Source organism: Schistocerca americana, chromosome 1, assembly GCF_021461395.2.
Source record: "Schistocerca americana isolate TAMUIC-IGC-003095 chromosome 1, iqSchAmer2.1, whole genome shotgun sequence".
Classification (NCBI taxonomy): Eukaryota; Metazoa; Arthropoda; class Insecta; order Orthoptera; family Acrididae; genus Schistocerca; species Schistocerca americana.
In genome coordinates, this window is record NC_060119.1 from 288,842,330 (window position 1) to 288,867,850 (window position 25,521).

Genomic DNA, 25,521 nt, shown 5'->3' on the forward strand with positions numbered 1-25,521 from the left:
CAGAAAGAGTGCTCTACGATGAGTTGTTTGCTAGGCAGAGCTGGTGGCAATCCTCTGCTAACGAGTATAGGAAGGAGGGAGATTGAATTTGATGTCCAGTCGACATCTAGGTCAATAGAGATGGAGCATAAGCTCTGATTGTGTCAAGGATGAGGAAGGACATCTGCCGTGCCCTTTCAAAGAAACCATCCCGGCATTTGCCTGAAGCGATTAAGGGAAATCACGGAAAACCTAAATCCAGATGGCCGGACGCGTTTATGAACAGTCATCCTCCCGAATGCGAGTCCAGTGTGCTCGGTCTCTGCCATTGACTGAAGCGGGGAGTCTCTTGCTAACCAGCAGCAGTACGATACTTGTAAGTGAGAAGTGTTCGGACATTAGTGATGTAAATGCCATACTGTTGGAGAAACGTTGCTAGGATATGAAACTTAGAAACATTTCAGTTGAGATTTGTCTGAAAATTTCCGCCCGTCGCTGGACTTGGAATCATTTCAGGTTATAAGGAATAATTTTGTGCTTTGAAATTTGTTAAAGAAGTTAGGACTGTGCTGTGAAATGGGAGAATAATAGCGGATTCAATTTAAGATTCATGCATTGATTCATAGGGACTTAGGTCACATGTGCGAATCACATTGTGCTGTAGCGCCACCATTATTTATTTCTTGATATGACTGAGTAATATCATGATGCTGCCCCGGCTAATGCAAGAGGCCATGGAAGCGAATCAGATTCGAGCCGACGAAACGCAGTTACATTATGTACTACACTACTGGCCATCAAAATTGCTACACCAAGAAGAAATGCAGATGATAAACGAGTATTCACTGGACAAATATATTATACTAGAACTGACACGTGATTACATTTTTACGCAGTTTGGGTGCATAGATCCTGAGAAATCAGTGCCCAGAACAACCACCTCTGGTCGTAATAACGGCACTGATACTCCTGGGCATTGAGTCAAACAGAGCTTGGATGGCGTGTACAGGTACAGCTGCCCATGCAGCTTCAACACGATACCACAATTCGTCAAGAGTACTGACTGGTGTATTGCGACGAGCCAGTTGCTCGGCCACCATCGACCAGAGGTTTTCAATTGGTGAGAGATCTGGAGAATGCGCTGGCCAGGGCAGCAGTCGAACATTTTCTGTATCCAGAAAGGCCCGTACAGGACCTGCAACATGCGGTCGTGCATTATCCTGCTGAAATGTAGGGTTTCACAGGGATCGAATGAAGGGTAGAGCCACGGGTCGTAACACATCTGAAATGTAACGTCCACTTTTCAAAGTGCCGTCAATGCGAACAAGAGGTGACTGAGACGTGTAACCAATGGCACCTCATACCATCACGCCGGATGATACGCCAGTACGGCGATGACGAATACACGCTTCCAATGTGCGTTTACCGCGATGTCGCCAAACACGGACGCGACCATTATGATGCTGTAAACAGAACCTTGATTCATCCGAAAAAATGACGTTTTGCCATTCGTGCACCCAGGTTCGTCGTTGAGTACACCATCGCAAGCGCTCCTGTCTGTGATGCAGCGTGTAACCGCAGCCATGGTCTCCGAGCTGATAGTCCATGCTGCTGCAAACGTCGTCGAACTGTTCGTGTAAATGGTTGTTGTCTTGCAAACGTCCCCATCTGTCGACTCAGGTATCGAGACGTTGCTGCACGATCCGTTAGAGCCACGCGGATGAGATGCCTGTCATCTCGACTGCTAGTGATACGAGGCCGTTGGGATCCAGCACGGCGTTCCGTATTACCCTCCTGAACCCACCGATTCCATATTCTGCTAACAGTCATTGGATCTCGACCAACGCGAGCAGCAATGTCGCTATACGATAAACCGCAATCGCGATAGGCTACAATCCGACCTTTATCAAAGTCGGAAACGTGATGGTACGCATTTGTCCTCCTTACACGAGGCATCACAACAACGTTTCACCAGACAACGCCGGTCAACTGCTGTTTGTGTATGAGGAATCGGTTGGAAACGTTCCTCATGTCATCACGTTGTAGGTGTCGCCACCAAGCCAACCTTGTGTGAATGCTCTGAAAAGCGACTGCCTGCCACTGCTAGCTGCTGCCTGTGCTCTCCAGCGGTTGGACCTCCTGCAGTTCCACTTCAGCTGCTACCGGCCTCCTACCCTGTCGGTTTATAGCCTACCGCGGTGCATCTGCTTATCCGCCATCACCCGTGCAAGCAAATTCCTGTCTGCTTGTCTCTGCTCGTGTGGAGTGGACATACTCTGGTGCTGCAGTGAGCCACCACATCCACTCTGGGTCTGCGGCGTGATTCTGTGCGCTTCAGCGCGCTCCATTATGTGCAGTTGGGCTGCCTTCAGTCTGCATTCCGGGCTGCAGCATGGTGCTGCGGTCAGCATCCTTGACGAGTCGCTGTCGTTATTGCACCATCAGCCGTATGATGCTGCATGCCGCTTGCTGACGACCGCACCTCACCACAGGCCACTTATCGCTTACGTCCAGGGGATGTTGGCTTCTCCAACTCTCGACATGATTGATCTAGCTTGCAGAGTAATGAATGAATGTCTTAACAATGACATCTGCATGTTGATAGGTCAGACGACTGCCAGGCGTCCACTGAGCACTGCTATTCTGCCCAGGGTGATGAAGCACTGGTTTCCCGAGACTAACAGCTCAGTTCCATCACCCGTCGGAATGGCCATCCATACGTGGCCATTACATTGTTGTTGTGTTTTGGAGTACAATGAATTCAGTGAACTTTCTAGAATGAAATGATTATTAAATCGAAACCCTTAGCTGCCGACAGCTGTTGTTGATATGCATCAATGGGGACAGCTGAAAATGTGTGCCCCGACAGGGACTCAAGCCCGGGATCTCCTGCTTACATAGCAGACGCTCTATCCATCTGAGCCACCGAGGGCACAGAGGATAGTGTGACTGCAGGGACTTATCCCTTGCACGCTTCCCGTGAGACAAACATTCCCAACTGTCCACAATCTACGTTCGTAGTGTTCCTAATAGATATTTTGCCCATTCACTCATTACTCGCGCCAACTAAGCTGACGACTCCCATAAGAGTTCGGGCAAAGCGTGCTCATTCTCACAGAAGAAGGTCAATGGCCAGGTAACCTTAAACATTTTCAGCTGTCCCCATTAATGTATATCAACAACACCTGTCGGCAGCTAAGGGTTTCGATTTAAGTATCATTTCAGTCTAGAGAAGCTGCACGGTCATCAATGGTATCTGTTCTTTCGGGAACAGATACCATCTTCATATAGTAGAAAAGGCGGATGTCAGTCTGAGAGTCACAGGAAGGATCTTAGGGAAATGTAACTCAATCACGACAGAAGTGGCTTACAAGACACCCTTTCGATCGATTCTTGACTATTCTTCGTCGATCTGGGACCTTTACCAGGCAGTTAAAAGAGATAGAGAAGATCCAACGAAGAGATAGTTTCACTATTGAAATTTCTAGAGTACTCTTTCTGGAAGATACGGGCAACATATTATTCCGTCCCACATACATCTCTCGAAATGACCATGACGAGAAAATCCGAGAAATTACAGCTAAAACAGAGGCTTATTGACAGTAGCCCTTTCCACTCCCCGTTCGCGAGTGGAACAGAGAAGGTGATATCAGTTAGTGGTATCAGACGTACCCTCTGCCACACACCGTCAGACGCAATGTGTATTATTGATGTAGTTGTGGAGGTAGATGCAGGCACCATCAGTGTAACTGTTTAAAAATAAAAAAGGAATTTTCTATTAGTTTCCACTTTGACAAAGCTATACCTGCCATAACTTTTATACTGCGAATATTTTTAATTTAATATTTGCGATTTGAGGGTCTCATTCCCTCTCACATAAAAACATACACACAATTGAATCAATTGGAAACCCTACTACCTCAGACGTAGCCTTGTGGAATACTGAATGAAATAAACGTGCTTCTGTAACAGCCTTCCCGGCTCTAACAAGCATAAATTATAAATTACCAAAAAAAAAAAAAAAAATACAATTGTTAGGTTTCCAGGTTTGTAAGTAGCACGTAGTTAAATGTAGCCTTCAGTCAAAACAGTCGAACAGAGCTATGTTTACACTCTGTGACCTCTCAGGCCTGTTCAGTTGACTAGTTAACATATAACAAAACAAGTACAGTAGTTGCATATAGAAGTTAAGATTTATCTTTAATTTAGTTTCACAATTCTAGGTTTACTATTCTCCTTTTCTTTATTTTTCATCAGTTCATCTGGTGATGTGGTAATAAGTCGAAACTGGTAGTGATACCATATGACAGATCCGAGGCTAAAATATACAGCCTACTAGAATATTTTGCTGGCACATCGCTGCGCCTCGTTGGGACAGTATGCCCAGCCTGTGTGAGGAATGGGAGTGGTTGTGGGAGTTTGTGGCAGTGGCATTTAGATGATATAATAGAACCGCGCTGATCCTGGCCAGCTGGGATCATTCATCGAAACTCCGGAGCATTCATTGAAACTCAGGATAACCCCAAATTTCAGAAAGAAATTTGAGTGCTGTGAGTGAAATGTTGCAACAATGCAGGTATTATTTACAAACATGCAGAACAATCAAGCAGGGGTTTTACCAGCATTGCTCAGCAAAAGTCGGTAACGCCATTATTTTCTCCAGCTGTGTTGTGACCTCTGTCTGTGTAATAACGTCTTCTTTATCAACCAACCCTTCATCACTACTCTTATTCTCCGCAGACAAATAAGTAACGATAACATAACAATCAAAAATCATATCGTAGCGAGCGTCATTGTCATTTCACAGCCAGTCATGTACTTCATTACCACCAATGTCCCAGCATCCTGAAATGCTTTAACGTATTTCGAGAAAATGGTCTTGATTCTACAGGCACATGCAAGAACCGCTAACTATATCTATGGTAAAAACAACTGTACATGCTTTATAAACGAAGATATGGTATTGCCTCCAAATGAAGTGGTCTTCCACACAAATACTGTGACATTGAATATCGTTGGTGACGCAGGAGCGTATATTAATAGTCCAAAAGTGCGGATGCATGTCGCCATAGGTGTAACGCCGAAGTAAAATCACCCTTCTCACCGAATTTAGAAAGTGACTCGGCTAAGGAATGTGATATTAAGCCAATAGCTGCAACTCTCTCATGCCACTACTAGATATTTCCCACGATAAAAAACAGTATTTTTAATACATTCTGTCTTGATACCGTGCAGACAGTGTAACAGAGGTTCTGTGATATATCCATGGGGTTTCAGGTGAGAGTGTATGATCGCAGATTGAGAATGACCACATACAGTAGATGGTGTGCTATGTGAGGAATCAATTATGAAATACAACTCTGGATTGAAGTCATAAGAAATGTACAAAATCCTATGACCAAATCACTAGCTTTTGAGATTTATAGATTTCCGTTTTCAGGAAGAAATTCTGTCTGTGATTTGCTATCAAGTGTCTCCATTCAACCACGCACTTGCATTGGAGCCCAGAAGATGTCCTTTAATGACCACAGCCACCGGTGAATCATATCCATGGTACTCCCATACCTCGAAACCAGTCCCCTTTTTCGAACCTCTCTGCTAAGGGCAGCACAACGAATACAAAGATCTTCTGACCTTCCTCTAAGATCAGAAGGTCGAACATTACACGGACAGAACGCTGGACTAGAGAACCCAGCAGTATGTGATTAAGGGAGTGGATCCCAGCACCCCTAACGACACAGTACAGATGGCGCTCTGTAATCTGGGATTCGACTGTAAAGGTGCCTCCCGGATGACGGGGTTCCATACACACGCACCGCTACTACACAACATGGTTGAGTTGGTCGACACGGCTGATTACCGCGACATCTTGCAGATAAAGAGCCTTCTGCGGATGGACGTACGTGTAGAAGACTACGAACCACCCATGCCCCCCCAACAATGTAACAACTGCCAGCGATTCGGCCACTCGGCCCTTCGTTGTGGCCTGGCAACTTGTTGCCGCGGATGTACTGGCAATCACAGATCCAACACGTGCACACAAACACAGCCAAACCAACGACGCTGTGCCAACTGCAATGGGCCCCATGCGGCCAATTTCAGGCAGTGCAGTGCATACAAACAGGCGCTGAAGCGTAAACAAGACAAACACGCGGCACTGCATGACATCCCACGTCCAAGGCCGGCGTCGAACCCAGTTAGGAACGGCGTAACGTTTGCCAAGGTTGTTCGCCCTGGTGGAACGGCACAGGCTGCGGAACCTCAGCGCCCTTCACAAACACACACACACGAAACAACCGCTGCATCAACTACACAGCAGCCACAGACAACACCAGAAAATTAACAAGCATCGGTGCCAACACCTATGCCCCCAAACAACACTACCCCACTCCCTGAAGTCACGTGCTGCGAAGAAACGTACACTACACAGGAAAACGCACCAACACAAGAATCCCCAGAACCCGAAGCCCAGAGGAAGAATAGACGTACACGAAGGCACAGGGCGGGGAACACCAGAACACCACAACATGCCACCCAGCAACAACAGACCAGTAACACACAGGCAAACAGTCAACAAGACACCGAGACTGTAACCCATACCACTATCTCCCTCACCACAGAAGTACCACAGGTGCCACAACTTCTACCACAAAACATGAACACAAATGCCATCCCAAACAACACACCAATACCCGCACAAGCGGCCGCTAACTCTGCAATAGCACCACAGGCCTCCACATCCAACACCAACACATCACCTGGGGGAATATTGGAAACACTATTCCCTCGACACACGACCGCTCAAATCCTTACCACGGTGCTGACGGCCGTCACTACACTCATCACACAGCTAATGAGTGCCGAACTCGGGCAGTACTGGGCTGTCACACACTGCCATCAAGACACTTTCCACACCTCTCATGAATAATACACCACACTCGGCCTGGAACGCAAACCTGCGTACACTATCACAGATCGTGTTCTGGAATGCAGCCTCGATCAACAACAAAAGGGCAGAATTTTCCGCTTTCTTAGAGCTGAAGGGAATGGTTGTCGCACTACTGAGCGAGACTAAGCTTAAACCGCACAAACAATTAAACTTTCCCAGCTACTGCGTCTATCGTACCGACGCAGTGGCAGGTGGAACTGCAATCGTCATACACAAAGACATTGAGCACACAAACACAGAGCTCCCTGAACTGGAAAAAATCGAGGCCACGGCCGTCAGAGTCAAGTTCAACGGAGCCTACATTACACTGATGTCTGTATACAACAGTCTTGAAAGCATTGCAACACGCGATATCAGCACGCTACTTCAAGGAAACGCTCGATGGCCACATCCCACCCATACACGAAATCAACGAAATAGCACAAATCGACGAGGCAGTAGAAACCCTGACTAACGCCGTCCAGGACGCAGTGGCGGGTACCATACCTGATCGCACCCCACAACAACACAGTGCTGCCCTACCCCAGGAAATCCTGGTCCTAATCTCAATGAGGAATGGCCTCAGGAGACAGTGGCAGCGTACCAGGCGTCAGTACTTCAAACGGCACATCAACAGGCTACAGGGCATCATACACAACAAAATACAAACACAGAACACAACAGTGGAACCAAAAACTTGAAGTGCTGGACACCACGCGTCCTGGTGTGTGGCATCTAGCCCGACACTTCACCAGGGAGAAAATGTACACCCCAACGCTCCAGGGGCCTGACGGACTTGCATACTCTGCGGAGGAGAAAGCAGAACTAATGGCCCGCACACTCGCAGCGTCATTCACAAGGAACCTGGTACCATCAGATCCAGTGTTCACACTTGCTACTGACCAGGAGGTTACTCGCATTTTAGCCCAACCATCGCGCGAAGTCTCCTGGGCTATAATGCATTCCGCTGCTAGGAAAGCCCCTGGTCATGATGGCATTCAAAACCGTGTCCTCCAGGAGTTCACGGATAGAGCCACAGAATACCTCACACACATCACGAATGCCATACTAAAATACCAACACTTCCCCGTCTTTCGGAAGACGGCCAAGGTCCTGATGTTCAGGAAGCCGAGGAAATACCACACCCTCCCACAAAATTACCGACCCATCAGTCTTCTGAGTTCGCTCAGCAAGATTATTGAGAAGGTGATCCTCAAGCGGTTCACTAGGCATTGCGTAACAAATGACATCCTGAGACCGGACCAATGCGGCTTCAGGAATCACCACTCCGCAACACAACAACTCTTACGGGTCGTTGAACATGTAACACATGGCTTCAACATAAAGAAAGCAACAGGGAGGGGGGGGGGGGGTGTTCCTGGACATAGAACAAGCTTTCGACCGTCTATGGCACAACGGCCTCATTCGCAAACACAGCGACGCAGGGTTCCCCGACGGGCTGGTGCGTCTCATACACTCATACCTCACAGATAGGAGTTTGTGCACTGACGTGCAGGGAAGACAATCAACACGACGCGGTATACATGCGGGAGTATCCCAAAGAAGCATCCTAGGGTCCCTACTGTTTAATCTCTACATAAACGATCTCCCAACCACACACAAAACAACGATGGCAATCTACGCGGATGACACCGCTATCCTCGCACAAGATTGGAAACCATCAAACATTACGTCACGATTACAGACCGCACTGAGAGTGGCTGAGCCTTGGCTAGAAAAATGGCGTGTTAAACGTCGACAAGTGCGAAGCCGTTCTGTTCACTCGAAGACCGAAGCAATTGCGCAAACATCGAGACTGCAGTCCAATAACACTACATGCACGCGGAATACGTTTCCATGAGAGAGTCAAATACCTTGGTATCTGGCTGGACCGGAAATTACTCTGGAGGGACCACATGCAAAACATGTGCAACAGAGCAAGCGCGAGGCTCAAACATCTCTACCCTATGCTCAACAGGCGTAGCACACTGAACAGACGGGTGTCGAGGTCCATGTACATGATACTTATTCGACCCCTGATAACGTATGTAGCCCCTGTCTGGGGATACGCTGCGCCCACACGCCTGCGTCGTCTGCAGATCATACAAAGTACACAAAATCATAAGCAACGCTCCACGATACACAGGCATCGCGGATCTTCACCGGGAATACCGACTGGAGACTCTTACCAAAATACATACTTGCGAGGACCTAACATCTACGGCCAAGTATACGCAAACAACGGTACAGGTTAGCCCCTGTTTATCAGCCACCATTATTGGATACCCAGTTGGTATACACCTGCCGAAAAACCGGCACCATGCAGGGAAGTCTTACTGTACACTACATGCAGACAAGCTATACCCAGCCCCACACAGTGAGATGATCTATGGCCCATCTCTCACTAATATATAACGATCTTGACTGTTCCAGGAATGTAGAGGCTGCAGCAGACCAGGATACATCGCCTTCGCCTGCCACGGTATTGATGCATGATACCCACACTAAAAAACCAACCTTGCATGAACTATCGCAGCTAGTAAGCCACTATTGCTCTTACTACCCATCCCACTGTCGCAGAGTTTTTTTTTCCCCTCGGCACGAGCCTTGGCATTTTTTTCCCTCTGCTCTTCAAATCGCTACCCTCATTCGCGTTTAGTCCACAATCTATCACCTGATGGACCCTGTTAATGCGTAATCTTACCCAGACGCATGGGTAACATCATAGTCCAGCATCCTGTGATCCACTGATTAGACAACTAACATGTTGACAGAGGTGACAGTAGAACTTTTGGTTTGGCCACCACGTTGGTGCGGGCGTGGAGGGGCCTCATCTCTATTCAACCGCATACAGCAAAACTCCAGCGTGATTTTAGACAGTCTCTCTGTAACTGTTCAAAGGCCCCGCCCTCCCTGCAGCATTGTCCACCATGTGATCACTCCTGTTTAAGCTGGAACTGTGCGGAATTCCGAGAGTGCTATAGCTACCAGCTTCTGTATCCCACAGAGAAACAGAGAGCTGAGTTAATGTGATAGGACCATGTTTTGACCACTAGGTGGAAATGGGAACATGTTGTCATAGCTCCACCTACTGTGTAGAACGTGCACACATTGCACGCAATTCGTGAAGTTATTAGGAAGCTATTACAAAGACTTCACATCATACGGGAACTGTAATGAGTGTGAGCATTCTGCAACTGAATTGTGGTGCATCTCCAAACTGAAAGTACACATAGGCTTTGCAGTCTGATGGAGATCTGTGTGTCTCAGGGTGCATTCATGTCTGTCACACATACACCCCCTCCTCGTTATTTTGTACCATCCATGAGAAAAACTATGAAGTATAAAAGCTTCACTAACATCACACACTAGAGAACTCGATAAGATATTACAGCATCCCTCTCTTCCGATATATCGAAAACAATTACCATGTGCATGCTGAGATCGATTATACGTGGCTATCCTATTACATATACAGGTACTGGCTCATCGAAGCAGGTGGCCGGTGATCGAAGTCGCTTGCACAGACCAGTGTAAAGTTTTGTCTCCCATACTGTAGGAGGACCATATCCCACAGACTATCAATCACAACAGAGGGTTCCTGTGTTATTCTTCCATAAGCTATTTGACAAATTGTTTTTCTGCTGTAATACATTCAAGCAGTGTATGACTACAGCTTTGTACACCACCATACATTTTGTTTTTCCACCACGACTTCGATGTCAGTGTCAGGTGCAACACCGATATTAACATGTTTCGATCCATTGGCTCTCACAGAAAGCTGGACACTGCATGGTGTAAAGCATGCTGCTCCGACAACATACAGGATGATTGAAACAGAAGACGGAGGTGGCGTTTCTTATTGACAAAAATGTGGAGGACAACACAACACATAGAAACTGGAAGAGTCTGTGGCATTATGGAGCATTTCCAAATGCTGTCCAAAAGTGATGATCTCTACATTTAATGTCATCTTCCACAGTGATGAGGTAGCAGATGTCTCGGTGTTCTGTTTTTCAAAGATACACTGACCACTGATTCCTCATATTGGTGGTGCGTATTGCACCCAGGTACATGATCGCTGTTTTGGTGTCCTAGGTGGTAGTTCATCCTGACCTCCAAATCTTTAGACACTTCATCTTTGATTTTTAGGAGTGACAGTGCATGACTACATGTGGAACAAGGTGGTATTCTACAAGACTTAAACGCATAGAGCACGGGTAGTATGCACCATTAGTCATCAGTCCCACCAGGGGAGGACTGGAATGATATTCATACACCCAAGCGAGCATGTAAGTGCCCTCATTCCTCCACATTTTTTGTCATATTTTCATCTACTTTATACATTTTCCATCAGTTTTCGTAATTTTACCAGTTTCTTCATAATTTCGACGCATATTACTCACTTATCGAGCTCCAAACCAACAATCTTGACACATTGTTGGTCAACAAAACGTCTCAACCCGACGTATGTCAATTTGATCACTTTTGTAGTGATTTCTGCTGGTATGACACACACATCAAAGGTGGTCACGCAAGTTTTAATTTTCACAACTTCTAAGGATATTTCAGGTAGACGTCGATCATTACGCCTGGTCAGTCGTAAACAACAATAGCTACATGTAATAGCACGTTGGTTAATCCATGTCCAATTTCATATGTTTTTGAAATTGGTCAATCCACAAATAATTTATTGCGACTATGTAATTACGTATTTGGTGTTATAAAAGTACTGGTAATTTTTATACAGAGATGCCAAAGAAGACGCAATTAAAAACTGTGTGAAACCGCTAGTGTGAGTCTACAATGACTACAATAAATACAGCTATAGTGGATGAACGAGCTTTTATTCATTTATAAGTTTATCAGCTTTATCCATTTCAGCATCTGAATTTTGCTGCTTGAATGTTCTGTAAATTATGTATAAATGCTACTAGCTTCATAGGATCAATACTAAATGTTCGTGACTTTTTTTGAAAAAAATTACAAACACGTGACAAAGGATAAGCAAACTCCCACAAAATTTACTTTTTAATTTACTTTCCGTTTTTAAACTGACTTCAGGAGCGCGCCAATTCAGCAATTTCAAGCAAGAGAAAGACGATACGATGGCGCACTGGAGACGATTTTCTTGTCGGTTACGCTGATAAGTGCAGCACAACACTCACTCTCCGAGCAAAAGCCGGCCTCTGTGGCCGAGCGGTTCTAGGCGCTTTAGTCCAGAACCGCGCTGCAGCTACGGTCGCAGGTTCGAATCCTTAGGATAGTTAGGTTTAACTAGTTCTAAGTTCTAGGGGACTGATGACCACAGATGTTTAGTCCCATAGTGCTCAGCCATTTGAACCTCAGATGTTAAGTCTGATAGTGCCTAGAGCCATTTGAACCATTCGACCAAAATTTGAGATGCGGCAGGAAGGTAAACAGGGGCAGGTATCTTATCCTTAGCCAAATTGTGGTAGTTTTAGTTTTCTACTACAAAATGTCTGAACATGAAGCATTAATCATCTGAAAATAATAACATTTAACGAAGGGCATTGTCGAAGGAGAGGTATCTTACTGGCGGTATTTGAAAAGTATTCCATATTTGCAATACACTTCCTATTGTTCTGAGGTACCTGTGCCTGACGCGTGCGAAAGTACTGTTTGGACGGAGACGACGGCATCGGCCACCTGCTGGTCTGAGGTGACATCTAGCGGCAGCACGCGCAACCTGGAGGAGCAGTCTGCGGCGAGTCTGCGCGCACCGGGACCGTCAGGGAACAGGCAGCCCGCGAACACCGGCACCCCCAGCCCGTCCAGATGGCGCGCCAGTTCGTGCCCGAAGCCAGAGTCGCAGCCTGCGCAGAACCACAGAATTAGAAAATATGCCGCTCCTCACAAGGCAAACTCCCCATCACATCCTCCCTCAGATTCTGTAGTAAGAGGGCTCAGTGGATAGCCCGTCAAAAAGCGAACACAGATTAAGCATGAAAATAGAAAGAAGGTGTACTGAACTGTGTAAAAAGAAGCAAAATAGAAACAGTGAGCGGTTAAGTTCAAGATGATTTACGAGGGTAATCCCAAAGGTAAGGTCTCCTATTTTTTAGAAGTACATAGACCTGTTTATTGCCTGCCTGGGTGGCCGAGCGGTTCTAGGCGCTACAGTCTGGAACCGCGCGACCGCTGAGGTCGCAGGTTCGAATCCTGCCTCGGGCATGTATGTGTGTGATGTTCTTAGGTTAATTAGGTTTAAGTAGTTCGAAGTTCTACGGGACTGATGACCACACCAGTTAAGTCCCATAGTGCTCAGAGACATTTGAACCGTTTTTGAACCTGTTTATTCCTACAATGGTTTACATCAGTTTACAGCTTGGACATTTAGCTATTTTTCGACATAATCACCATTTCTGTCGATGCATTTTTGTAGACGTGGCAGTTTTTGTATGCCCATGTCATACCAGCTCGCCGCCATGCTGTTCAGAAAGTTATGAACCTCTTCTTTCACCTCGTCGTTGGAGCTGAATCGCTTTCTTGCCAAATGTTCTTTTAACCTAGGAAACAGGTGATAGTCACTGGGCGCCAAGTCAGGACTATAGGGTGGGTGGGTGATTATGTTCCACTGAAACCGTTCAGGAGAGCAACGGTTTGCCGAGCGATGTGTGGGTGAGCATTGTCATGGAGAATGTGTACGCCCCTGCTCAATATTCCTCTTCTCCAGTTCTGAATTGCCCGTTTGAGTTTTTTCATAGTCTCACAGTACCTGTCAGCGCTAATTGTGGTCCCAGCGATTCAGCTCCGACGACTAGGTGAAAGAAGAGGTTCATAACTTTCTGAACAGCATGGCGGCGAGCTGGTATGACATGGGCATACAAAAACTGCCACGTCTACAAAGATGCATCGACAGAAATGGTGATTATGTCGAAAAATAGCTAAATGTTCAAGCTGTAAACTGATGTAAACCATTGTAGAAATAAACAAGTCTACGTACTTATAAAAAAAATAGGAGACCTTACTTTTGGGATTACCCTCGTAGATCGAGCGTAACTCGATAGTCGTGTCGTCATACTTGTGTGGTTACTGCGTTGGTCTCTGAAGTGTGAGATCTGTGTTCAGATCTCCCTCGTGCTCTTTAATTTTCTTTTCCTTTTTTTTCACAAAATTGCGAACTGTCCGTCCGTTCATTGACACATCTGTTCGCCGTATTCAGATCTGTGTCAGTGTCACGGTGTAACAGCAGTGTGTAAGGAAGGGATCTCCAGACGTACGAACCTCCTATTTGTTCTACGCAAGTACCGCATGTTATGACTTTCGTTTTGTTTTGGAAGATTTGGCTCTTGAATTTCTCTGTTGTAACAGTTTTCACCCGGTTATTTGTTGTTTTCATTTCTGCAAGAGGTCTAAGGGCATCGCACCAGCTCTCACTATTCATCACATTTACCTGCAACGGTAATATATTCGTACCACATGACTTATATTCTGTAACTAGTGTATGGTGTGACAAATTAGAAGACTAAAGAATGAGGGCAGACACGTCAGTGACCGGACGGCCAGTTCGTAATTTTGTAAAAAAAAAAAAAAAAAAAAAAAACACACAGAAGATTTGAACATGATTCTCCCGCATTGCAGCCGATCACCACGACCACCCAACGCCGACGGCGCGGCTGTTGCATTGCACTCGATGTTACGTATGTTGAATTTTGAGCATAAACTCGGTCCGGTTTTTTCTTTATTTCTTTTTCTTTGTAGTTCTTCCTGGTTTCATTGTTTATCTATTCTCTGTTTTTGACGGGCTATCCATTGGGTCATTTTACCACTAAATCTGAGGGGGTTGCGATGGGGAGTTCCGCTTTCCAGAGCCAACATTTGTAGTAAGAGATACGTCACAACTAACTTGTCGCGGTGTTTCTTATGATAAAGTTTCTAATCTCGCTAGAAGTAGGTTCCTTCCTCAACTCAGAGACCCAAGTACTTCACTTACAAACCTCCACTTTACTGCTACCTCTCTTGCTCATTGCCTCTCTTTTACCATTCTTGACACAATACTTCGAGTACAGCGAAAGCCCATCGCATCAGTACTCACCTTCTTGCACCTATTCGCATGACACACGTGCCGAAACTGCCTTCCTTGACTGACTTCAGGGGTTTTCGTGAACTCGAATGTCTCTACCACACTATTTGAATTAATACATGCAGATGACAAAAGTCATGGGATATCTCTCAATATCCTTTTGCCTGGAATAGTGTAGCAACTCTATGTGGTATAGCCTTAACAAGTCGTTGGAAGTCCCCTGCAAAAATATTGATCCATTTTGCCTCTACAGCCGTCTATAATAACGAAAGTGTTGCGGTGCAGGATTTTGGCACGAACTTATTTCTCGATTAGGTCCAATAAATTTTCGATGTGATTCGTGTCAAACGATCTGGGTGGCCAAATCATTCGCTCGAATTGCCTAGAATGTTGTTTAAAGCATGCGCGTAGAACTGTGGCTCGGTTACATGGCGCATTTTCATCCATAAAAATTCCTTCATTGTTTAGCCACTTGAAGACTGGCTGTAAATGGTCTCCAAGTGTTCGAACGTAGTCATTTACAGTCATTAGTCGAGTCATTTTGACCAGAGGACCCAATCCATTCTACGTAAACTCAGCCCACACCATTATGGAGCCACCACAAGCTTACACAATGCCTTATTGACAACTTGGGTCCATGGCTTCATAACTGAAATCGGGACTCATCTGACCAGGCTAAGGTTTTCTAGTCGTCTAGGGCCCAATTGATGCGGTCAAAAGCCCAGAAAAGGCGCTGCAGGCGATGTAGTGCTGTTAGCAAAGGGGCTAGCATTCGTCGCCTGCCATAGCTCATTAACGCCGACTTTCGGCCGATACGTTTGTCGTAAACCTGATGTTTTCTACAGCAATTTCACGCAGTGTTGCTTGTCTGTTAGCACTGATTGTCTGCGTTGAGACGTAACGCCTGAAATTGGTATTCTAGGCACATACTTGACACTGTGGATCTCGGAATATTGAATTCCCTAACAATTTCCAAAATGGAATGTCCTATGCTTCTAGCTCCATTCAAAGTCTGTTAATTCCCGTCGTGCCGCGCTGGATTAGCCGAGCGGTCTGAGGCGCTGCAGTCATGGACTGTGTGGCTGGTCCCGGCGGAGGTTCGAGTCCTCCCTCGGGCATCGGTGTGTGTGTGTGTGTTGTTCTTAGGATAATTTAGGTTAAGTAGTGTGTACGCTTAGGGACTGATGACCTTAGCATTTAAGTCCCATAAGATTTCACACACATTTGAACATTTTTGAACAATTCCCTTCTTGCGGAATTAACGTCGGAAAGTTTTTCACATGAATCACCTGAGTACAAATGAGAACTTCGCCGATGCACTGTCCCTGTGCACCGTGTGTATGCCTATGTGAATATCGCTATCTAAGAACTTGTCGCATCAGTGTGGTGCAGTCACTGCCTGGGATCTACGATATTTCCAAATTGGGGCAAAAACGTAATCATGGCGCCCCCCCTCCCCCTCCCAACCAGGCCCCCTTCACCTCGAACGTTTGGGTTAGAACGTCAAAAAGTATTGATTTTTCAAAAATATGTTCATTTTGTGGCCCACATCCCTCTGTAGAGTTTGATATGTTAAACATACATGTTCGAGGAATTTGGTCTTAAGTGTGATAAAGTGCAGTGCCACACCTCTTTACACAGCATCTTCTATCGCACGTCACTGTATTCCGCTCTGCGGAATACAAACGTGTATATTTTGTAAAGGAAGCCATCAAACCTATAAATTAAAGTATCCTGGACTCCCTCTCCTACTCCCAGTCGGCTGGTTTGACGTCCTACCCCCTTAAAAATACACAATATTGTGTGGGATTATTTGTGAGTGGGAGAATAACAGCTCTTCAGAAAATTTTCGATCTTTACTTCTTATTAGCTAATAACTTCCTTTTTTGTATAACATAAAATGAAGTATAGGGAACATAAAAGCAGTAGAGACAAGAGACAAGCAAGACAGTACACTTTTTTTCAATTCTTAGGTCCCAGCATTTTTTTCTCTCTAATATTACTATAGCTTTACACGGCGTGCTTTCCTTTCTGTGACAGAATCTATTACCTCATCAAAGTCCGCCAAACGTTTTGCTACACGAAAAATCGAAGTGTCGTTATCTAATACTGAAAAAGCTGTTAATACGAATAGTAACCAAGACTGGTGTGGTTTTTCGGTTTGATTACGTCTATTTTGTCACTGTCTGCCAGATAAACGAAATAGACCTTTCAAATATTGCAACAGTTATAGCACACCCCAAATAAGCGAAACGATTTGGCACAAATATTCATTTTTATTTTCCTCGTTAATATAAATAACACAACAGAATATAATTCACAAAGTACTAATATTAAATGCCTGCTTGGCCTGGCCGGCTGGAGTGGCCGAGTGGCTCTAGGCGCTACAGTCCCAGGTTCGAATCCTGCGTCGGGCATGGATGTGTGTGATGTCCTTAGGTTAGTTAGGTTTACGTAGTTCTAAGTTCTAGGGGACTGATGACCTCAGAAGTTAAGTCCTATAGTGCTCTGAGCCATTTGAACCATTTGAACCTGTTAGGCCTACTGCAAGCAAAAAGTTTTATGTTAAGAAATAGTTTTACATTTCATTCATATGCTGCAGTTCCTCAAACATGACATCGAAAAGTAGCAGTAATACGAAAATTTTACATAAATTTGAAATCGTCATATTATTCTATATAATTTGTGTGATATCCCCTTTTCTTCTCCTTCCTCGTTCTAACAAACAATCTTGTCATCGCTAAGTCTGTAACTATTCCTGTCTAGTCAAAACTTATTCTCCGGTTAAAATCAGTAATCGTGCCAGGATCAGCGGTTTAGTTATCCCGCGTTTATTCTCCGGTTAGGCGTTATTACGTGTTCCTGCAACACAATTCCGTGGTACTCCGAGAACAGAACTTATGCGGCTGCTAACTGGGGACTGCGCAACTGGCCCTTAGTAGTATAGCGATCTGGCAATAATTTTTTGTTAAAATTTCATTTTCTTGGTACACGGAGAAGACAACATTCAGTCTACCTTATCTGTTATTTCTGTTAGTCGTTTATTTCCGCTCTGGTAGTCTGGATCTATGGAAATCAATAATAATTATAGCAAAGCTGATCATTCGCACAACCAATGACCAACGTAAACAAACAGTGACCGGCATTCACCCGTTTGGATTTATTCATCTCAGCTCGTATAGTCCCGTCCCCTTTTGTCTACGGGAAACTTTTTTTATTTCTAGATGTGATGGGCATTCCTCTGGCAGAGACATCACGTACACTATGCACGCATTCGAAAACCAACTTATGATTCGTTCATAAATCAACTTAAAATTTGTTCAAAAACCAACAGAGATGCGTTTCAGTATCATAAGAAAAATCGATGGACCGAAATGCGTTGGATACCAGGCGCTTTGTGAAACAAGGTTTTTTTCCTTCTTCAAGAATGTGTATATAATGCCCACTGAACAATCTGGAACTGTGAAACCACTGACGGAGATTAGTATCATGAGATCAATTATAGTGACCTTTAGTCCACTAAACGAAGAAGGAGAACAGCAAAGAATCAATTTGACAAACATGGACGTTGTAATTATTAAGTTTATTACAAAAAATACGAGGAATTAATTACACTACTGGCCATTAAAATTGCTACACCAAGAAGAAATGCAGATGATAAACGGGTATTCGTTGGAAAAATTTTATTATACTAGTACTGACAAGTGATTACATTTTCACGCAATTTGGGTGCATAGATCCTGAGAAATCAGTACCCAGAACAACCACCTCTGGCCCTAATAACGGCCTTGATACGCCAGGGCATTGAGTCAAACACAGCTTGGATGGCGTGTACAGGTACAGCAGCCCATGCAGCTTCAACACGATACCACAGCTCATCAAGAGTAGTGAATGGCGTGTTGTGACGAGCCAGTTGCTCGGCCACCATTGACCAGACGTCCTCAATTGGTGAGAGATCTGTCTAATGTGCTAGCCAGGGCAGCAGTCGAACATTTTCTGTATCCAGGAAGGCCCGTACAGCACCTGCAACAAGCGGTCGTGCATTATCCTGCTGAAATGTAGGGTTTCGCAGGGATCGAATGAAGGGTAGAGTCACGGGTCGTAACACATCTGAAATGTAATGTCCACTGTTCAAAGTGCCGTCAATGCGAGCAAGAGGTGACCGAGACGTGTAACCAATGGCGCCCCATACCATCACGCCGGGTGATATGCCAGTGTGGCGATGACGAATACACGCTTCCAACGTGCGTTCACCGCGATGTCGCCAAAAACGGATGTGACCATTGTGATGCTGTAAACAGAACCTGGATCCATCCGAAAAACAAGGTTTGCCATTCGTGCACCCAGGTTCGTCGTTGAGTACACCATCGCAGGCGCTCCTGTCTGTGATGCAGCGTCAAGGACAATCGCAGCCTTGGTCTCCGAGTTGATAGTCCATGATGCTGCAAATGTCGTCGAACTGTTCGTGCAGATGGTTGTCTTACAATCGTCCCCATCTGTTGACTCAGGGATCGAGACGTGGCTGCACCAACCGTTACAGCCATGCAGATAACATTCCTGTCATCTCGACTGCTAGTGATACGAGGCCGTTTGGATCCAGCACGGCGTTCCGTATTACCCTCCTGAACCCACCGATCCCATATATTGCTAACAGTCATTGGATCTCGACCAACGCGAGCAGAAATGTCGCGATACGATAAACCGCAATCACGATAGGCTACAATCCGACCTTTATCAAAGTCGGAAACGTGGTGGTATGCATTTCTCCTCCTTACACGAGGCATCACAACAACGTTTCACCAGGCAACGACGGTCAATTGCTGTTTGTGTATGAGAAATCGGTTGGAAACTTTCGTCTTGTCAGCACGTTGTAGGTGTCGGCACCGGCGCCAACCTTGTGTGAATGCTCTGAAAAGCTAATCATTTGCATATCACAGCATCTTCTTCCTGTTGGTTAAATTTCGCGTTTGTAGCACGTCATATTTGTGGTGCAGCAATTGTAATGGCCAGTAGTGTAATTTCAAAATTCCGCTTTCACATTGCAGTTGTAAGCTTCTACTCCCACAGCTTTATGTATATATCAAGGGAAGTAGCAGATGCAAATGTAATTAAAGGTAGGCAAAATTTCGGTAGGATAGAAGTCACATGGACGGTTAAAAGCTGTGACCATGAACATAGCAATGTCAAGTCCCTGTTTCGATTTTAACTAGTTTGGTTATCATTAATTGAAACTGAAATAATCATTGACGTGAGACATACCACTATACGGTAATTTACAGTGAAACAGTTACTTAAATCTAATCACTGTTTATATTTCACACTTTTCAAACTCAACAGTTCCATATGGCACTTGTACTTCGTAACTTTTGTTACAATACCATTCACGCTATGATTAGTGTCTTGCTGGATGTTTCACAGGAAAACCGTAACAATTTAGAACATCCTATAAAAAAGTGCTATTTCTTATTATTCACATCATTTGAATCACTTCTAAGCAGAAAGTTACATTTTTAATAATAATAATAACTCCCTATCGTATTCCTTTGACCAGTATTAGTAATTAATATTGTTGCTTCATCAAATTTCCTCTACTCTCCTCATCATTTATATTGATTTCACATTTAACATTCACTACAATTTCATATTAAGTCAGTTCTCTAACGCTGACCAACTCAAAATTTTGCTGCTCCTAGGTAACTCAAGCGAGATCAGAACGTCGTTCATTTGTTTGCAATGTGTTAAATCGATTCTCCCGTGGCTCCCCAAACAACAGAATTTCAAGGCATATGTTGTGATGGATTTAGCATTGAGTTTCGCAGTAAATGTAAACAGAGCCACTGTAGTAAAACTTGAGGAACCAAGTAATCTTACTGTTACACCAAAGCCTGCAACTGTGAATAATTCCAATAAGTTAGCCTTCGATCAAATCCTGATGATAGAGAGAAATTTAGTGGGCCTGTAAGACTGTACGATACAGGAATCAGCGGCCGTAAAGATTTAATACTTATCACTGCTGTTGAAGGAGAGCAACTAGAAAACAACTTACTAAACACAGAAATGCAAGAATTACAGTAATAATAACATAAACATTAATTTATTAACTGAAAAATGAAAATTGCTCTGCTCTTAATGACACTGAAAGTTTTAATAAGTCTATCTAAAAAAAACTAGTACAACATTCTGATACGGACTGTCTAAAAATTTTAAACATTGGAGCAAAAAGAATACATAGCCATATGTATTGAAAGACCTCTTCAAGTAAAATAAAAGCTATCTTAGACATCACTCGAAAGGAAACTGGTACACATAAGGATATCACTGAGAATCGAAGCTTGTTACACAAAAAGTTACAGACAAAAATGAAACAGGAAACACTTAACAGCTACCTCACTTGAACAGCTGCAAATTTAATAAAAATCTATTTCAGGCGAAATTAGCAGAAAATGAAAGACGTAACCAATGTCTGTAAATTATCAATATTCGTTGCTAACGTTATCAGGAAGGAATCAATCAAAAGTACTTTATAGCTCTCCCTCCAATACGTCAATGAGCTCCCCGCTCACCTATGTCAGTGTTCACTACAATCATATATCCTGAAAAAGTGTTAAAATGATTGTAAGCGAAGATAAAGAGATGAACAACCGTTATATTGTAGTAACCCCCTGATTGTTTCTAAAGTTTTGGAAAAATAGCTTACAAAAGTTAACGTAGTTCATAAACAGTAGTATTAACAGTAAACAACAAGCACACTTTTAGAACTAGCGAAAGATTTCAGCGTGGCAAACATAGAACGCCTTTAAACAAGCCTGGCTGCATCAGCATAATGAATCTATGAAATGACAGACTGATTTATTTTTTAGTAACCAGAAGCAAAAGTTAGCAAAAGAGTTGTTCCAGTAGAATCACAAATAGGCTCAGAATGTCGAGAGTGCTGAATCACGTAGGGGGTACCTCAATGATCTAGACATGCATGTTTGTTCAGTTTACAAACTCTGTTCTCCGATTATATAACATTATTATTAAAAGCAGCAAAAATCAAGATATCCACCATGTAGTAAACTTTGTTACAAGTCAGCTCAGTGAATCACCAACAATAAATTTCCACAGCTGTCGATCTCAAATTTTCCATTACCCTGAAACCACTATCAACAATGAACACATCGTAAATAAAGAGGTAAGAAAATTCCATGGTATTTCGAAGTGAGGCCCACGAGAAATATGGGCCCCTACAGCGAACTTGTGACGTCACATTAGTCGGCTGGAATAGTTATTCGCTCCCCGCCCGAGATGGCTGCTGACACAAAAAAGACCTGTCGTGTCACGTGCTGTGAAGTACTCGCTGCGGCCTGTCTCTATTGTGGGCCTCGAACAAAGTGACCTTAAACTGGACAAATATATTATATGCATCAGTTCTAAGCTTAATATATGCTACCTTTTAACTTTTAAAACGATATGTAAATGAGCATTCACCAAGAAGTTGTTACCAGCTCGGATGGAATAACATCTGGAGGTGACAGGAAAGTTACGACCACGGCCTACACCACTTTTACCTGATGCTTCAGCACAAGACGCTATTTCCTATGTGGCACTGTTGTTTGTAGGTACGTAAAAATGTTCAAGAAAATATAAACCTTCGATACAGAGTCAACTGTTGCCATGACGTCAAGTAAGACAACACAGTTATGGTAAACTCAACTGTGTTCTAAAATGTTTCCAATAATCAACACGAACATTAAACAGAAATACACCCACACTCACACATTATACAAGTTTAGGAAGGAAGGAGAAAGATGTTTTTATCACATACATTGTGACACAGTTTTAAAGACGAAGGTGTTTTATTACAATACATTATTCACGTTGGAGAATGCTTTGCTTACAAACATACAATATGACCAAAGATGGCGACACAGATGTAAAACCTCCAGAGGCAGTCAATATCTTGAAAATAACTTCTGTGATAAAATTACTTCTTGTTTAGCAAGTACAAGTAGAACACACACACACTAGATGGTTGCTTATCATAATACGCATGTATAATTACAGATCTCCATAAGAATTCATCCAAAATTACTTTGTATTATTTCTCATAAAAAATGTTACACACGTTTTGCAAGCACAGTGTTAAGTATTTCCAAATCTAAATTGTCTGTGTTAGTTTTTAAAGTTCAATGACTTGCATTCTGGCATTACTTACAAAAACTTTGCTGTTAAGCAGCACTCATTAACGACGAAAGTTCGAAGGCATTACCACACTTGCAAGCACTATGAAACTTAAAATTAAATATTAATGCATCTAAATAGTTTGTATAATTCATTAACATGCACTCATCTTACTTATTGGCACAACTTAATTGATTTGTAGGGTTAGTAGGCGACTGTACTTCGATCTTTGTACCACGCATTTAAGTCAGCTAAAGACGTAAATATTGGTAGCAAAACACGCAAACATGCACTACTGTGCGTCTAACGTACAGCCTAAAATGCACCAAGAATTAGGAAAGTGAAAAATGTTTGTCCCACTTCAAAAAACTCTACAGATTTGAAAGTCAGTCAAAGATTATAGTAAACTAATTTTATGGATTAACATCATTTTACAGATCTAAAGTTTTTGATCTTGTGCTCTGACACAGTGGAAAACTGTGTTCTTTTCATACCCAGTGTAATATTGCATAATGTTGTTTACTTAGTCAGGTAAATGTTACAGCCTTTTAGTCCCTCGATAGTACAGTTTTTGTTTCATTAAAGTAAGCAGTACGGAGAGAGAAAGGAAGTTTTATTCATCATTATCGTGTGTCTGTACAGACAACAAAATCGGCCACCTCTCTAGCCAAAAGATTAGCATCACTGCTTTCGGATTCATACAGTATTCTGCTTGTGAAAGAAAAAGAGATTAGATTAATGAATGAGAAATTGATTTGTAAACCTGTTCCTCTCTCTCTCTCTCTCTCTCTCTCTCTCTCTCTCTCTCTCTCCATCTCTATCTCTCTCTCGCTCGCTCTCTCTTCCTCTCTCTCTCCCTTTCTCTTTCTGTTCCTTCTCTTCCCTCTCTCTTTCTATATTTCTCTGACATTCGGTTCGTCTTTCCTTAATCCACAGTCATTTTTATTGATTATTTGAATATTTTATATGTTATTTGTAGAGAATTCTGAGATATCAAATCAAGTATGTACATCAATCCTGGTTATAGTTACAATTGTCACAGTTTTGCTGTAATATGAGTCAAGTGTTAAAGTTGTTATAGTTCTCTACGCAGCAGGAAAGGGTAACGGGTAACAGGTAACAAGTAATGGTAAAAAGGTAACAGGTATGGGCAATGGGCACTGGGTATAGGTAGCAGGTACACCGTACCTTTGTTGTTTACTATTTCCGAATTCCAATCAAGAACAACTGCGAAGATGAAAAACATAGACGTAGATTTCCCCGGTGTAGCAAAGCAGCTTAAATCACTTAATAAAGGAGACGCTTCCGGTCCAGATGGAATACCAGACAGATTCCTTTCAGAGCATACAGATGCAATAGTTCCATATTTAGCAGTTACATATAACCGCTCGCTCACAGAAAGTTCCGTACCTAAAGACTGGAAAGTTGCTCAGGTCACACCAATGCCCAAAAAGGAAAATAGAAGTAGTCCGCTGAATTACATGCCCATATCACTAACGTCGATTTGCAGTAGGAGTTTGGAACATATACTGCATTCGAGCATTATGAAGTACCTCGAAGAAAACGATTTACTGACACATAGTCAGCTCGGATTGAGAAAATATCGTTCTTGCGGAAAACAACTAGCTCTTTATACTTATGAAGTAACTAGTGCTATCGACAGGGGATGTCAAATTGACTACATATTTTCAGACTTTCAGAAAGCTTTCGACACCGTTCCTCACAAGCGCCTTTGAACCAAACTGTGTGCCTATGGAACATCGCCTCAGATGCGCGATTGGATTGATGATTTCCTGCCAGAAATGTCACAATTCGTAGTAATAGATGGAAAGTCATCGAGTAAAACGGAAGTAATATCCGGCGTTCCCCAAGGAAGAGTTATAGGCCCTCTATTGCTCCTGATCCATATTAACGCCATAGGAGACAATCTGAAGAGCCCTCTTAGATTATTCGCAGATGATACTGTCATTTACCGTCTTGTCAAGTCATCAGATGACCAAAATGAATTGCAAAATGATTTAGATAACATATCTGTGTGTTGCGAAAAGTGGCAATTGACCCTGAATAAAGAAAAGTGTGAAGCCATTCACATGAGTACTAAAAGAAATCCGCTAAATTTCGATTACGCGATAAGTCGCACAAAGGCTGTAAATTCAACTAAATACTTAGGGATTACCATTACAAATAACCTAAGTGGGAACGATCACATAGATAATGTTGTGGGTAGAGCAAACCAAAGACTGCGATTCATTGGCAGAACACTTAGAAGGTGCAACAGATCTACTAAAGAGATTGCTTACACTACGCTTGTCCGCCATATTCTGGAGTATTGCTGTGCGGTGTGGGATCCGTATCAGATGGGACTGACGGATGATGTTGAAAAATTCAGACAAAGGCGGCTCGT

The 25,521-nt window shown here is 43.6% G+C and overlaps 1 protein-coding gene and 1 non-coding gene across 2 annotated transcripts in view; one reads left to right on the forward strand and one right to left on the reverse strand.

The window, feature by feature from the left end:
- The window catches only part of LOC124594912 (estradiol 17-beta-dehydrogenase 2-like), a 144,996-nt gene that overhangs the window by 66,856 nt on the left and 52,619 nt on the right, over positions 1-25,521 (reverse strand). The window contains exon 3 of the mRNA XM_047133396.1: positions 12,523-12,744. Within this exon, the coding sequence (XP_046989352.1) occupies positions 12,523-12,744 (222 nt within the window). The remainder of the gene's footprint in view (positions 1-12,522; positions 12,745-25,521) is intronic.
- Positions 13,019-13,102, forward strand: Trnas-gga. Its single transcript is given in 2 exon segments — positions 13,019-13,058; positions 13,068-13,102. It is a non-coding gene; the product is annotated as a tRNA-Ser (tRNA).